The sequence below is a fragment of the Copadichromis virginalis genome, linkage group LG20 (genome assembly GCF_057382275.1).
Source record: "Copadichromis virginalis isolate Kocher_CV1m ecotype Utaka linkage group LG20, C_Virginalis_male_GT1.1, whole genome shotgun sequence".
Classification (NCBI taxonomy): Eukaryota; Metazoa; Chordata; class Actinopteri; order Cichliformes; family Cichlidae; genus Copadichromis; species Copadichromis virginalis.
In genome coordinates this window covers 2,878,236-2,894,530 of record NC_140637.1, presented here as the reverse complement: position 1 = coordinate 2,894,530, position 16,295 = coordinate 2,878,236, and the positions used below count along the sequence as shown (strand labels likewise).

At 45.5% G+C, this 16,295-nt stretch overlaps 1 protein-coding gene and 2 long non-coding RNA genes across 4 annotated transcripts in view; 1 reads left to right on the top strand and 2 right to left on the bottom strand.

Annotated features, from left to right (window-relative positions):
• The window catches only part of znf385a (zinc finger protein 385A), a 49,266-nt gene extending 45,728 nt beyond the window's left edge, over positions 1–3,538 (top strand). For both annotated transcript variants that reach the window (XM_085443927.1, XM_085443928.1), the window contains 3 exons: positions 2,338–2,522; positions 2,786–2,878; positions 3,186–3,538. In XM_085443927.1, the coding sequence (XP_085300053.1) occupies positions 2,338–2,522; positions 2,786–2,878; positions 3,186–3,434 (527 nt within the window). In that variant the 3' untranslated portion in view covers positions 3,435–3,538. The remainder of the gene's footprint in view (positions 1–2,337; positions 2,523–2,785; positions 2,879–3,185) is intronic.
• A 6,142-nt stretch (positions 3,539–9,680) lies between these two features.
• LOC146683995 (uncharacterized) lies at positions 9,681–10,473 on the bottom strand. Its single transcript, XR_014917223.1, has 3 exons — positions 10,270–10,473; positions 9,991–10,196; positions 9,681–9,911 (listed from the first exon to the last, which is right to left on the bottom strand). It is a non-coding gene; the product is annotated as an uncharacterized LOC146683995 (long non-coding RNA).
• A 4,436-nt stretch (positions 10,474–14,909) lies between these two features.
• LOC146683994 (uncharacterized) lies at positions 14,910–15,586 on the bottom strand. The gene is made up of 3 exons (XR_014917253.1): positions 15,414–15,586; positions 15,135–15,340; positions 14,910–15,055 (listed from the first exon to the last, which is right to left on the bottom strand). It is a non-coding gene; the product is annotated as an uncharacterized LOC146683994 (long non-coding RNA).
• Between the last annotated feature and the right edge of the window lie 709 nt (positions 15,587–16,295).

Here is a 16,295-nt window from a genome sequence, read left to right as displayed (position 1 = left end):
GGAGCATCCAGAAGAAATGTGATGTTTAAGGTGTTAAAACCACAGCATGAATGAGAAAATAAAAGGAAATGTTGGTTATTGTGTGGGTGAGCTCACCATAATATGGGTTTAAATATTCTGTCAGACGGCTTTCACACGACAACACTTTCATGGTTACATATACCTCGAGGAACTGGCTGCATCCTATAATCCTTTCTGCACTGCATACTTGGATAGCTGCTGCATGTCTCACAGGACAATATGTATGTGCTGGGCTTTCTATCTGTCTTATGGGAGTATAGTATATGCACATGCACATGCATGAAGTACACTTAAACTTCACCACAGACAGAGGCCCCAAATAAACCTTATAAAGGACTGACTCCTCTCTGCTTAGAGTACTCTCAGCCTGAGCCGGCTGAGTCAGACATGAAAGCAGGTGATAAATGCTGCACTTATAATATTGCCATAGCATTCACTAATATGTATATATTACCTTTTGTATATTTTGGAAATTCATATTTTTTGACCCTCTGATTACTAGTTTATCAATTTCCCAAAAACACATCAGTATTTTTGTGTTGTATCTGTCTGCAAGAAAACATTTGCACATTTACTATGTTTATAGTATTAAAAAAGATCATAGACAGCTTAAACATGATCCTGGGTCAAAGCCTGCTGGCACCCAGTGGGCTCCAGAGTTCAAACCCTGAATGACTAAAAGTTGAAATAGCTAAAACTGCATGAGGAAAGCCATCTGGAAACAATCAAGTTCACTCATTCTAAAAATCAGAGCTGTGTGTATTAGCAGGGTTCAAAAATGGAAGCATATGTCACACAGACACCCAGACATGAACAGTGTGCGTGGCACACCATGACCTGCCCAAAACCATGAAAACAGGAATAAAGATTTGTAAGTCATGTTACTTCACGTAACATTCATGCAACAATGTTGTCCCCTTTTGTTTGGTTTACACCCTGAGTCAACTTTGCAAAGACAAAAAAAAATTCCACTGGGCCAGCCATCGCCAGACCAAAATAGAACAAAAGCAAAAACAGGCACCCAAGAGCACATTTTTGGCCACAAGCAAACCTTTCTCCACACTGAAGCCCACAGCCTCCATGCTCCCCACTTCCACCCCACCCAGATGACTTGTCCAACTTCTGTAACCTTAACACTGTTCAAAGGGAATTTAGGGAGTGGGGCAAATTAGTATTTCAAAGTCAGAGCCAAAGACAGTTGAATGCTGTTTTTCAGTGTAGTGGAGCATTGCAGTAAAATGGAGTGGGAGGTTTCATCCAAGTACAAAATGTGTGATTATTTAATGAGAGACTATTTTAGCACACACAATAATATGCAGTATGCAAAAACATATTTCTCTATGATGTCCTTTTTGCAGCTGCAGCTAGTCAAGGACTTGTCCAAATGAAGAACATATTGTTAATAGGAAATTAGCTTTTTATTTATTTATTTTCATTTTTTGACTCATGACTGAGTAGATAACGTCATGCCAAATGGGCTCTGTCGAGCAAACATCTAAAGGGGCTAATCTGTTTTTATGTCAAACGGCTTCATTTCCGAGAAACGGCTCTAGGAGCTTCAGTAATATATGTCTGGTTGCTACAATCTGCTATGTAACCTGCCCTGTTTCTTTGCTCAGCAGTGTTAATGTTTGGAATAATACTGATCTCTTCAAACGGTACAAAGCAGGGTGCCATGCTCTTACAGCATAACGAATGCCTGATTGAAGAGCCATTTAAAGAGCAGACCAAGCCTGCATCTCATAAAAATGTGCTCCTAAATTTCCAAACACTGACATTTATTGTCAGTATTTTTTAATGTTCTATTAAAGGCTCAGTGATTCACGTTTTCATTGATAATGCCAGATGTGGATCATGGATAATGGATGTAATATTGTACAGTACACACTATTTGGCCTTATCCTATGCACTCCACTGAGTCAAACATCATGAATCACTTATATTATTAGGTTATTATTAGAAAGGCTTTGAGTTGACCTTCCCGATCACTAACTGCACAGATGGGTGACTGCTGCCCTCCTGTGGGGAAAGCTTTGCTCTACAACTTCAGGCAGAATTCATTCTTTCTGTTGTGCTGTGCTATGTGGTTATTCAAGCCAGTGGATTGTAGTTGTGGTTGTTTCTTTTTTTCTGCCATGATGTGACACTTTTCACTGTCTTTGTTCTGCAATGTTAACTACAGAGAAATTCTGTCCAGTCTCATTTTACTTCAGACAGGTGGAAGCAGTATGACTCATATGTTACAATTAATGTTTCGCTGGCACCTTATTATTTCATTTTATTATATTAGCTTTTAAATTCTTTCTTTCTGTGCAGGTACGAAACACAAAACTATCCTGGAGGCACGGAGTGGGCTGGGCCCTATAAAGGCATATCCTCGCCTGGGCCCCAAGCCCAGTGGAGAGCAGGGAGGAGGGCCGGTGGACCCCAACACTCAGGAACGAACCTTCCACTGTGAGATCTGCAATGTGCGGGTCAACTCTGAACTGCAACTAAAACAGGTAAGGTAGCAGTGGATATATTTCTGTACCTAAAATCTAAAGATTAGACAGGCATTTAGATTTGATTTTTTTTGTTAAGCACAAGATCAATTCAGTGGTCAATATTCTAAATTTTAAATTATGTTGTTTTATTCATGTTTATTCAAGTTAAACAATTGTGTAATTACATAGCTGTATTTTTTCATTATGTTTTCTCCAGTCAGTGTCCATGGTGTAAGGCAATAGGAAAAGTAATGCAGTTTGCTGTGATCTTTATTTTTTAGCACATATCAAGTCGAAGGCACCGGGATGGTATGGCGGGCAAGCCTAACCCTCTCCTCAGCCGACACAAGAAGCACAGGGGAGCTGATCTAACGGTAACATTTTACTGCTGATTTTTAGCTCCTATGACAAAGCACACCTGAACTCCAGAGATCAGATAGCCAGTGATACTTAAGGACATTAAGGTTGTGAAGCTTTGGAGTTGGTTTGATCTCCACAAAAGCCCATCAGGTGTTCTGTCTTCATCCTCCTACCTCAACCTAACTGAACTTTCTGAATTACAAAAGTGCATGGTGTACAGTTGTTTCACTTGCATGTGTTGACCTTCTGAAACTAATCAATGTTACCCCCCCCCCCCCTCCTTTCTCTCTTGTCTTGTACTGTTATTGATTCTGTTTTTAGTCTTCTTTGACCTTCTCCAAGGATCTCACCAAAGCTTTGGGTGCCGGGCTGCTGCCCAACCCTTTGGCGGTTGCGGCAGCAATGGCCGCCGCAGCGTCCTCAAACCCACTGGCTCTCCGCGCGGCTGCTCCCGCACACCATCCACCTCATCACATTTTGCAAGGCCCGCCTCTCAGCCACGCAATCCTGAGACCTGCCCCGGGGCCCATCCGCACCACTCACGGGCCAATCCTCTTCTCTCCTTACTGACACATAACCATCTGACTTCAGCCAGTCAGGAACATCCACTCCAAAAGCACACTGTGAAGCTACAAACATGATCAACTAACAGCAATTGATGGGGGGGGGGGGGGGGGGGGGAATCTGATAATATAAATATCTGACTGAGAGAATAGCAAGGGAACAGTGGAAAGGAGTACAAGTCTCTATTTTTCCCTTTACCTGAAACTCTCCATTCACTCTCCCTCCATTTCAAAAGACTTTTTGAGTGATCTGCAGATGGAATTATCAGAGATTGATAGTCATTATGCATCAAACTCCCTTGTACATTTCTCACCTCCTGGTCCCTCCCTTGCACTGTGGCCCTCTTGTGGCCACCTCAATAGCTACAGAAGAAACACATGCAGACCTTTCTAGAAACGTTCAACCACGTGTAGTGTTACATAATTATTCCGGGACAGGTTGTTTTTTCCACCTGTCACCATGGCTAAATGTGTTCTTCTCATCCTATGCACCTCAAAAACAAAGACAATAATGTTATGTCAGTAGGGTAGCTGCTTCCATCAGTCTTTGCTGTGTGCGCCACATGTAGCTGTACAGGCTTCAACGGCACTGTACATGTCCTGCTCCGTGCCGGAGGTCAGCAGCTCTCCAATTTGTGACATTAGGTCTCCGCTAGATACAACATGACTTTGGCTGACAGGCAGGTGGTAGCCACATCCGAACATGTCTGATGGTTGGGGGGATGAGTGGAGCAGAAAAGTGACTGTGGGGGGTTGTTCTTTGCTGTCATTTCCTGAGAGGGTGAGGTGAGAGGAAGGCTGGCACGGGTCACTGGATGGATTCACCACAGGCAACTTGCAGACATACACAGGCCTGGACAAATATGTTTTAAAATAGATTGTACCAACAAAAATTGCTACAGGCCACATCTGCCAACCTCCATAACAGTCAGAGAATAGGCTCACCAAAGGGGAGAGGAGATGAAAGAAGCAGCAGAAATCACACATTAATACATATTGTACTGCCGGGTTTAAATACTCGATCACCATCTTTAGCTTTGATTGCATTTTATGGAAAGAATTCTGCAGTTTTACAAACAGCAGTTTGAAATAAAGTACTTGGGAGCGAGAAAGAGAGAATAGGTGTTATGCTTCAGCTTGGATTATTTCAAAGCCAATCATCATCCTCACATCTCCCTGGTCTTCATTCGCAGGCTGACTGTGTAGGTGGGCAAGTATGACTTGTGTACCACCCTTTGTCCTAATTTCTTCTCCATGCCACCTCACAACAGGATGCTACACAGCGTTCTGCATCACTGGGTTGACCTCTCCCAATTCCTGCACTATCCTTCTCCTCAGCTCCCTATTATCCAAAGGTTCATATGAGTCTATTGTGGGAGACACATCAACACTGGCAACCACGATGCTGAAAGGCAACAAATTAAATAGAGGAAGTTGAAAGCCAAATACATTCTTTGACAAATGATCTTGAGCTGAAGCGACAACCAAGCCAGAAGCCCAGAGAAGCCGCCCGGAGCAGGAGCCGAGACGTCCAGCCCAAGGCATCTATTGATACTTCCTGTCTTACAACTGAAAGCCATGAAACACACCATGATTTGTTTTCTTTTACAAAGACTGGTGAGCACTTTGTTTTTCTTGTTTGGTTTGAACTGTTGGTTTACATTTATATCACACATTTTAAAAAAAGAGCAAAATAGAAAACATGATAAAAAAAATATTTTTGTAGGTAGGAAATGTTATTAACGTCATCAAGGGAAACAAGGAAAAGGGTGAAATTATCAGAGAGTGAATTATATAAGGGACTCAGCCAGAATGATATAAACAGGCAGATCGACTGACTCGGTGGGGAGCCACAAACACTAGCTAAGCAGCAGCAGACTTATCTTGCCTGACAGCTTGAAACTAACACCCTTTTCTGAACGAGATGTACACTGTGCCCTTTCATTGAGAAGCAATGAGCTCTAATGTCTTACCTTTGTCTGAATATTGCAATGCAATGAGCAATTTTTATCAGAGTGACTTGTTATCATTGTGACATGTTGTGACATATTGTCTGGAGTCATGTGTAAAGTGGGAGCACGCCAGCTGACTGACTTTTCTGTTCTTCCATGGGGAGTGCAACTTCTTGAGGGGATTGAGGTGGGGACGGAGAGACAGAGGTGTAGCTAGAGATAGGGACTGACCCTTCATATTAAAGGGCCTTTTTACTATGGTAATCTCTGCTTGGGGAACAGGGTACAACACCAGGTATCAAGGGATTAAAGCTAGATCTGTTCAACGGGTTTTTTGTTTTATTTGGACTTAACGAATTGCATTTTGTTGTTGTTTTTGTTTTTTGTTTTCTGTGTGTGAGAAATATGTCTAAGTGAAAACCTAGAGGAACATTATCAATGCCATTACTTAAAAAGAGAAGCTGGCTCTGTGTCAGCTTCCACCATTGTGCTCTTTTTGTTGCTGAACGTAATCTTCAAGTTCATTTTGTGAGTGAAATGCTATTCCAGCATCCTTGCTTTTCTTCCTGTTGGTGTGTGTACTATAAGTATTCTAGTGTGTGTTGGGACCTGATCTGTCCCCACTCCCCACCAATCAGAGACAGAGGCAGCCTGGATCTATAGAGTGGCCTAACACAACTATGGGGACAAAAACCTGCGTGTGTTTGGTACAGTGAGATTCATCAGTCGTTCTGGATTCAAGTCACAGAGTTGACCAATAACCGAGCCTTATCAAAGTACTGCAAAGATGTCCCTGGTAGGTCAGTCAAGTAGCACCACTTGTCCTTGATATGTTCATAAAGTGGTAAACACCAGAGAGTCATTTTCATCATTCACATGTGGGAAATAAATGGTATTCCTATTTTCTGGGCAGGTATTTCATGTTAGCTGTGTTTAGGCTACTAGCCTTAGCCTTATTCTGCCCTCGGTCTTTCTCAGAGCAGAGAGAGAGAGATGGAGAGGCTATGGTGTAATTTTGTCTTGCCAATAAATTTATTTTTGAATTTCATTATTAGAGGGACAAAGACTTTGTATGGCGAATTGTAGCAATACCTGACTCATTCTGGCTACTCTTGTTTATTGCAATAAGAAAATTAAACAATAAATGTGTATGTGAGTAAAACATTATAAATGTAATTTAAATGAAAAAGAAACTTTATGGTAAGTACTACTGGTATCAAGAGAAACCATGGTGGAAAAAAGTAAATGTCAATAAATCATTAAATGATACTGTCTGTGGAGTTTTTATGAATCAAACAGTGTGGTGCTTTCTAATGCCAGCCATCCAACTGCATGACCCTAGCTGGGAGTGTCCAGTCACAGAGCTGGAATTAAAATGAGTGAACTGCTTTAAATCATGGGTGGAGACTCCAGGCCTTAACGGCCAGTGTCCTGCAGGTTTCAGATATCACCCTATCAACAAACCTGAATCAAATGATTAGCTCATTACCAGGACTCTTACTCTGGAGAACTTTAAGACAAGTCGAGGAGGTAATTTAGCCATTGTTGGATCAAGGACATCTAAAACTTGCAGGACACCAGCCCTTGAGGCCTGGAGTTCCCCGTCCTCTAATCAGTCAATCACACTTAATATATTTAGGCATGTACACATGGTCAAGCCAACCTTCTGAAGTTCAAACCAGGCATCAGAATGTCGAAGAAAAGCAATTTAACAGACTTGAAACGTGGCATGGTTGTTGGTGCCAGCTGGGCTGGTCTAAGAAGCTGCTGAACTACTGGGATTTTTCCACACAACCACGTCTAGGGTTGAATATAACTATCCAAATTAAAGATTACATCCTGTTTGCAGCAGTTCTCTGGGTGAAAATGTGCTGTTTTCAGAGGTCAAAGGAAAATACCCAATTGCTTCAGGCTGAAAGGAAAGCATCAGTAAACTGAACAGCCACTTGATACAAACAAAGTATGCAGAAGAGTACTTCTGCAGGTACAACAGCAGAGGGGCCGTAGCAGCAGAAGACCACACGAGGTACCACTCCAGTAAGCTATGAGGAAAACTGAGGCTACAATTTGTACCCACTCACCTAAACTGGACGACAGAAAATAACATAGCAACATAGAAAATAACTGTTCCAACAGTCACAAGAACACAAAGAGAACAGTAAAGACAATAAATGGCTCTGTGACACAAATTCTGTTTGTCTTTCTTTTCTATTAGGAAAGGTGATTATTATGAAACATATGAATCTATTAAAAAAGAGCTCATGTCTCACTGTTATGTCGAACCTGTCAGAAAAATCACAAAGTGACTTATTTTAAATAGGTCACAAGTAAAAATGGCTGCAAATCCCTGCATGAAGGTGTAATTTAGCTAGACAAATAAAACAGTTTTTAGAATCAGAATCAGAATCAGAATGGGTTTATTGCCAGATGTTGAGGTTTACAACATTAGGAATTTGCTGCGGTAAAAAATAGCCCACCAACTCTATGAGCTCAGTGGTCAAATATATATTAAAAGATAGCTGAGGTCATGAAATGAACATTTTAGTCATAGGAAAACTAGACAGTGGGAGGACAGTTGGTGGCACTGGTGTTTGTTAAAGCTTTGGGACCTTAATAAAAAAAATCTAAGGGTTGAAGATGTGTTCCACAAGAGCATATAGAAGAACAATATCTTTTATGTCAGCAGATGCAACTATGAGAAGGAGTAGCTGACTGGTCCTGCATTGCATCTTCAAATGAAAAGCAGCATTGTACTGCCTGGAGACTATTGCTGATTTCTTGTGATACATAGCCCTCAAGCTGTTCCCACGAGACTTCTTTTGAGCATTACCAAACAGATCGACTGCTTGGCAGTAGCTGTGTGATTCTTATATCAATACACAATTTGGCCACTAGATGGTCCTGCTGTGATTACCGAGAAGCAAGTCTCACAATGCAAGCACGTCAGACTTGTGTAACACTGCAGTTCTTCAGTTAAAATTATGAAGACTGATAATCACGTACATTCAGTATTGAATGTACACCACGTATAAATATCTATTGTTTGACTGCCTGTCGGCAACGTACAGATGCATTGCATTGCCATATGGCAGAGACAGGATAGGGAAATTGTACAGATGGCTCCTATGCTACTGTCTTTAGTTTCAAAGGAGAATTTTACAAGTTTGGGTCCTTCCATGTTGTTATTTTATGTGCTGAAGCCTCGTAAGAAGTACCAGTGTGGGAATAAAAAACAATAAAAATAAAAGTTTAAGATATTTATTTGATTATTGCATTTTAAGGAAAATATATTGGTTTAAAATTAGAGTGCCACGACTTCTTCTTTTTGTTTTTTTTTTGCCTATAAGAGGCAGACATGACAAGTTCTTTCTCGAGAGGTCCATGCATTGAGACGTGGAAATAAAACAGTGAGGTGGTCAGAAAGAGGTTTTCAAATGGAATCTGAAGAGGCAGAGATGCACTTTTCTCTTAATGGAAGTCTGCTTTTGAGTGGAGAGGGTGTGTTTCAGGTCTACTTTTCTTTCTTCCTGACACTCTTCTTATTTCTAAGAGGGTTTTTTCTTTTAATAGTTTTGTATCATACATGTTGCAGGAAAAAGAAAGATATGTAGGGAGCCCTCCTGGTGGCATAGTTGGAAAAAGTATAAGATATTGTTGCATCCCATGAGACGGGATGATGGGACGATGTATACCCATCAGTAACTCATAGTTTCAAGTTATCAATATGCTATTAGTTAAAAATACAGACTGTGACAATGTGATAAATGCATTACAGTCATATTGGCACACTAAGTGGGGGTATTATCACTTATAAAGCTGGTTTATATTGATTCTAACATTTCACCTTATCATACCATCCCAAATAAGATATGTTGATATAACTCACATCCTGTCTGTGTAAATAAGGAGGCATACAACATACAGAGTTTGCTGTTTCAGTTTATGTGTTCATGAAGTCACGCAATGCAATAAAGTGCAGAGTACCTGGAGCACTTTGGGCAATGGGTGCAGCTGTTCAAGCAGCAACAACCAAAATCTACCATCAAAAACAAAAGCGTTCAAATAAATATTCACAAAAGTCACTCAACAAAAATATTGCATATAAAGAGCTCCTTCTATGTAATTGTAGATGGAGCCGTTTTACATTTGTGCTAACGGGGGGAAAAAAAAAAAAAAAAAAAAAAAAAAATCAGAGAAAGGTGATTTCTACACCTGTTTTTAGTCCTAAACATACACGCATGAGACACACATCTTCTCTTTAGCAGGTTTCCCTGCATAATTTGCCATACAGGTGTCACGGCGACGGATGGCCGGTACTGAATAGGACTCAGGTGCAGAAACCCAGAGCGGAGACAGTAGATGATTTAACAGTTTATTACGGTTAAGTGCAAGGGGGAAAAAAAAAGGGAAACGTGGCAAAGACAGAAAATGACGAGACGTGGAGCCTTGGTGTGGCGTGCCCAGGGGAACGTGGCTAGGGCGAGGGAACGAGGCCTGAGAAGTGGAACGGAGCTGAGTGGGGAACAGTCACACTGAGGGGAGAGGATATAGGAGTTAGGCAGGTAGTGAAGGCAGCTCAGAAGTGGCCAGTATAAGAGCAGCAATTCTTACTTGCAGTTAGGGACCTGGAGTGTTTGAGAGGGGGATGATGAAGATCCAGGGGAGGCTGAGTGGCGTGGAAAGGCTGACCTGAGATCCGGGGCTCCAGATGGAGTGTGATGGCAGGAGGGCAGGCAGGTGAGGCACAGAGGGATTTCCAAAATGATCACTAGGTATCCCGAGTCCGGAGGTGGAGTGAGCCAGGGTGGGTACAGCAACTGTAGTACAAAAGAGTCTTTGTTAGTAAGATAAATCACAGCGAGAATTTGAAACACAAGACCTGTTACCAACATGGGTTGATGACGAACTGGCAGTGAGTGAACATCGATGTGTGGTTTAAATCCCTCTGGCTTGATAGCCTGCAATAGGCTCCAGGTGTGCAGGAGCTGGAGTTGGCCCTGCCCAGGGGCGGATCCCAGGTCAGTTCAGGAGCCTAATGGAAACTCCAGCCACCCACCGTAGACCATGACAGTACCCCCCCCTCAAGGGACGCCACCCGGCGGCCGACCGGTCCCCAGCCCGCGACGTGACCTGAAAAAAAAAAAATCAGAGACAAGAGCAGGATCAAGGATAAACGAGCGAGGAACCCAGGCACGTTCCTCAGGCCCATACCCCTCCCAGTCCACCAAAAACTGGCGACCCCGACCACGGCGACGGACGTCAACGATCCGCTGAACCGTATAGGCCGGATGACCATCGATGAGCCGGGCGGGCGGAGGGGGGTCGGAAGGCGGGCACAGCACACTGGACAGCACAGGCCTGACTTGGGAAACATGAAAAACCGGGTGAATCCGCAGACTGGGAGGAAGCTCGAGCTTCACAGCAGAGGGTGAGATGACCGAGTGGATGACATACGGCCCAATAAACCGAGGAGCCAGCTTGCGGGAGGAAACTTTAAGGGGAACATCCTTAGCCGACAGCCACACCTTCTGCCCTGGAGCGTACCGAGGAGCTGGCGACCGTAGACGATCTGCATAGCGGCAGTGGCGGGCAGCAGCTTTCTTCAGTGCCTCCTGGGTCCGAGTCCAGACGCGGCGGCAGCGCTGGAGATGGTGCTGGACGGAAAGCACAGCCAAATCAGCCTCTTCCTCAGGGAAGAGGGGAGGCTGATAGCCCAGGGACGCTTCAAATGGAGAGAGACCAGTGGATGCGGAAACATGAGAATTGCGCGCATACTCCACCCATGGGAGATGTGCTGACCAGGTAGCCGGGTTATGGGAAACCATGCAGCGGAGCCTGGACTCCAGCTCTTGGTTGAGCCTCTCAGTCTGCCCGTTGGTTTGAGGGTGGTAACCAGAACTGAGGTTGGCTCGAGCACCCAGGGCAGAGCAGAAAGATTTCCAAACCTGGGATGTAAACTGAGGTCCCCTGTCAGAAGTGACCTCGGCAGGAATCCCGTGGAGTTTGAAGACGTGGTCAACCATCAGTCTTGCAGTTTCCGTGGCAGTGGGTAGTTTCTCCAGGGCAACGAAGTGAGCTGCTTTTGAAAACCTGTCGATCACAGAGAGTATCACTGTTTTACCTGCTGACCTAGGCAGTCCAGTGACAAAGTCCAGGGAAATGTGGGACCAAGGACGAGAAGGTACGGCTAGAGGTTGTAGAAGACCGGATGGTCGCTGATTTCGGGTCTTGTTCCTGGCGCACACGTCACAGGCAGAGACGTAGTCCCGCACATCATGTTCCAGAGTTGCCCACCAGAAGTGACAACGTAGTAGTGCGATGGTGCGGCCGATTCCAGGATGGCAGGAAAACCGGGAGGTATGAGCCCACTTAATTACAGCCGAACGGGTTGCTGTGGGAATGAAGCGGCGGCCCGGAGGACCTGTGCCAGGGTCTGGTTCATCCAGTAAAGCACGCTGGATGGATTCCTCTATGTCCCAGGATAAAAACGCTACGCGGCAGGAGGCAGGAAGCACAGGAGCTGGTTCGGTGGGTTCAGCGTCTGGGTCGTAAAGACGAGACAGGGCATCAGCCTTGGCGTTCTTGGAACCTGGACGGAAAGAGATGGCAAACTTGAAGCGATCAAAGAACAGAGACCAACGGGCCTGGCGGGCGTTTAGACGCTTAGCTGTTTTGAGGTAAGTAAGGTTTTTATGATCTGTGAAGATGGTGAATGGGTGTTCAGCTCCTTCCAATAGGTGACGCCACTCTTCCAGGGCTAACTTAATAGCCAGCAACTCTGTCTCCTACATCATAGTTGCGTTCAGCTGACTAGAGTCGACGTGAAAAAAAGGCACATGGGTGTAACTTGGCCTTGGAACCTGAATGCTGTGAAAGGACCGCTCCGACGTCGGACGCGTCTACCTCTAGAACAAATGGCTTGGAGTGATCTGGGTGACACAATACTGGAGCTGAAGTAAATAGGCGCTTGAGCCTACTGAATGCTACCTCAGCTTCAGGTGTCCAGATGAACTGTCTTTTGGTGGATGTGAGTGTAGTGAGAGGAGTGGCTACCTGGCTGTAGTTGCGAATAAACCTCCGGTAGAAATTGGCAAAGCCGAGGAAACGTTGTAGGTGCTTGCGTGACGTGGGCGTGGGCCACTCCAGGATCGTGCGGATCTTGGCTGGATCAGTCTTCACCTGCCCTCCTGCGAGTATATAGCCAAGAAAAGTGACAGATTGTGCATGAAACTCACATTTCTCGGCTTTGACGTAAAGTCGGTTTTCCAGGAGGCGTTGGAGGACTGCTCGGACGTGGACATGGTGTTCCTGGGGGGTCTTGGAGAAAATGAGTATGTCATCAAGATAAACAAAGACAAACTGGTTCAGGAAATCACGGAGCACGTCGTTGACCAGGTTCTGAAAGACAGCGGGGGCATTGGTTAACCCAAACGGCATGACCAAATACTCAAAATGACCTAGGGGCGTATTAAAAGCCGTTTTCCATTCGTCCCCCTCCCTGATGCGGACAAGGTGGTAGGCATTGCGGAGATCCAGTTTGGTGAATACGGTGACTTCATGGAGGGGTTCGAAGGCTGAGCTGATAAGGGGTAAAGGATATTTGTTTTTAATGGTGATGTCGTTTAACCCTCTGTAGTCTATGCATGGACGGAGTGATTTATCCTTCTTTTCCACAAAAAAGCCGGCGGCCACTGGAGAGGAGGATGGGCGGATGATACCTGCAGCTAATGACTCGTGGATGTACTTTTCCATGGACTCTCTTTCTGGTCTGGAGATGTTGAATAGCCGGCTAGAGGGAAGCGGAGCACCAGGTAGAAGGTCGATAGCGCAGTCATAAGGCCTGTGGGGTGGTAAGGACGACGCTTTGTCTTTACTGAAAACTTCCTGGAGGTCATGGTACTCAGGTGGGACGAGTGTGAGGTCAACCGGATCAACGCCCGAGGTGTTAGTGTCAGGGGCACCCGGCGATAGGGCAGACTTGAGGCAGTGGGCTAGACAAAAAGGGCTCCAACTAGCGATTTTACTTCCAGACCAGTCTATATGAGGGTTGTGTTTCTGTAGCCAGGGGTAGCCTAGGATGAGTGGTGAATCAGGAGAAGAGAAGGTGAATAAGGTAATGGCTTCATGGTGGTTTCCAGAGGTGACGAGGGTTACGGGGCCAGCCTGATGGGTTATCTGAGAGAATATTTGATCGTTTAATGCGGTAACAGGGATGGGAGGATCGAGAGTCTTGAGTGGCAAATGAAGGCGTCTAGCGAGAGCTAAATCTATTAAATTTTGCTCTGCTCCGGAATCGACGAGAGCATGGAGGGGGTGAGAAACCTTATTTAGACACAGGGTGACTGGTAGAATTAACCGGGGTTTGGAACTGAAAGAGGATCCGCCCACCTGTATCCCCGAAATTACCGGCGGGCGGAGCCTTTTGGCCGAACCGAACACTGCGCTAACCTATGCTCCACTGAGCCACAGTAAAAACACGCGCCCGACCGAAGCCGTCGTTCTCGCTCCTCTGGTGTGAGACGAGAGCGGCCGATTAGCATAGGCTCTGGAGCGGCGTCCGTTTCCACGGAAACGGGAGCGGATGTTGACACCGGACGTGACGGTGGAGGAAGTGAAAACGTACGAGGCGCAGGTTTACGATGTTTCTGGTTCTTTTCTGCCTCCCTTTCCCTCAGGCGATTATCTATCCGAAGGGAAAGGGAGACCAAGTCTTCAAAGGATTCGGGCTCATCGCGGGAAGCGAGCTGGTCTTTGAGCTCGTCGTTTAAGGCGCGACGGAACACTCCCCGAAGGGCATGATCGGGCCAATTGGCCTCGGCGGCTGCGGTACGGAAGTCGATAATGAACTCAGCGACACTCCGGCTCCCCTGTTGCAACCCGAGCAACCTTTCATCAGAACTACCCTCCGATACTGGGTGAGTAAAGGTCTTTTTAAACTCGCACAGAAAATCATCAAACGAGCAGGTTGGGAGCGGGTGAGCCGACAGGTACGCCTCGGCCCATAACAGCGCCTTGCCCTGTAGCTTAGCCACCAGATATGCTACCCGAGCTGATTCGCTAGTAAATGAACGGGGTGAATGCGTGAACGCGAGAGAACATTTCAGTAGAAAGGCCGTACAGCGGCCCCGCTCCCCAGAGTACGGCTCGGGTTCTGGGAATGCAGCATCGCGAAACACGGAGCCCGAAGGGGTCGGAGCTGGGGAAGACTGGGGAGGTTCTGCCACGGGCACAGGGGACGCGGAGGATGGGCCTGGAGGAGGGGAAAGAGCCGACTGAATCTCCTGCAGGGAAGCTAAGATCCTAGCCTGGGTCTCGCCTATGGCTTGACACCGGGTGTCGAGAACCTGCAACGCTTGCTCATGAGCCCCTAAAATGGCTCCCTGCTTGGAGACTGCTGCACGTACTGGGTCTGCTGAGTCCATTTGTTGGCCAGTTCATACTGTCACGGCGACGGATGGCCGGTACTGAATAGGACTCAGGTGCAGAAACCCAGAGCGGAGACAGTAGATGATTTAACAGTTTTACGGTTAAGTGCAAGGGGGGAAAAAAGGGAAACGTGGCAAAGACAGAAAATGACGAGACGTGGAGCCTTGGTGTGGCGTGCCCAGGGGAACGTGGCTAGGGCGAGGGAACGAGGCCTGAGAAGTGGAACGGAGCTGAGTGGGGAACAGTCACACTGAGGGGAGAGGATATAGGAGTTAGGCAGGTAGTGAAGGCAGCTCAGAAGTGGCCAGTATAAGAGCAGCAATTCTTACTTGCAGTTAGGGACCTGGAGTGTTTGAGAGGGGGATGATGAAGATCCAGGGGAGGCTGAGTGGCGTGGAAAGGCTGACCTGAGATCCGGGGCTCCAGATGGAGTGTGATGGCAGGAGGGCAGGCAGGTGAGGCACAGAGGGATTTCCAAAATGATCACTAGGTATCCCGAGTCCGGAGGTGGAGTGAGCCAGGGTGGGTACAGCAACTGTAGTACAAAAGAGTCTTTGTTAGTAAGATAAATCACAGCGAGAATTTGAAACACAAGACCTGTTACCAACATGGGTTGATGACGAACTGGCAGTGAGTGAACATCGATGTGTGGTTTAAATCCCTCTGGCTTGATAGCCTGCAATAGGCTCCAGGTGTGCAGGAGCTGGAGTTGGCCCTGCCCAGGGGCGGATCCCAGGTCAGTTCAGGAGCCTAATGGAAACTCCAGCCACCCACCGTAGACCATGACAACAGGTGTCTACTTCAGCACTTCAGCAGGTTTAAACTCTATAAAGTCATCTGGGCCAGTTTAGTGCATGACAAATAAATAATCGTTGCATGCCGTGCGATCTTCTTCCAACTTAAACATCTTTTTAAGTTGGAATTTAAAAAAGAAAAAATAGAAGAAAGGCATTTTGTGGAAGAACCTTTTCGAAATCTGTAGAAATACAAAGAAATTTTTACACAGTGACTCTAAAAGTGTTATACAGTAGAGAAAATATGAAGTCTAAATATATCACCAATGGAAAATTCTTGGAGGAAAAACAAATTGTAACATGCACAAAAAAAGTCATCAATTTGACATATTCTGAGTATTAATCCACTTTCTGTATGCAAGAAATGAAAGTAGATATTAGTATAAACTGTAAAGGTTTCTGAATTATTGAAAGTCATGGGAGCCCACTGAGATATTTTTTGAGCAAATAGTTGCCAGTGCAGCGACTCGGTGTGTTACAAAGCCCGTTGTTGCATTTCAACTAGAGAATGACCAAGCTGAGTCGCAAATCAAATCGTAATTACAATTCAAACCCCACGGATAATTAATATCATATCAGACACAGAGCTAATGGATCACCAGCATGAAAAGACATCCCTCTCTCACTCTTACGGCTAAGGTTAATTTAACTGCATGCTGCCTCCACCAACATGACATGGCAGGGTCAGGTACATCA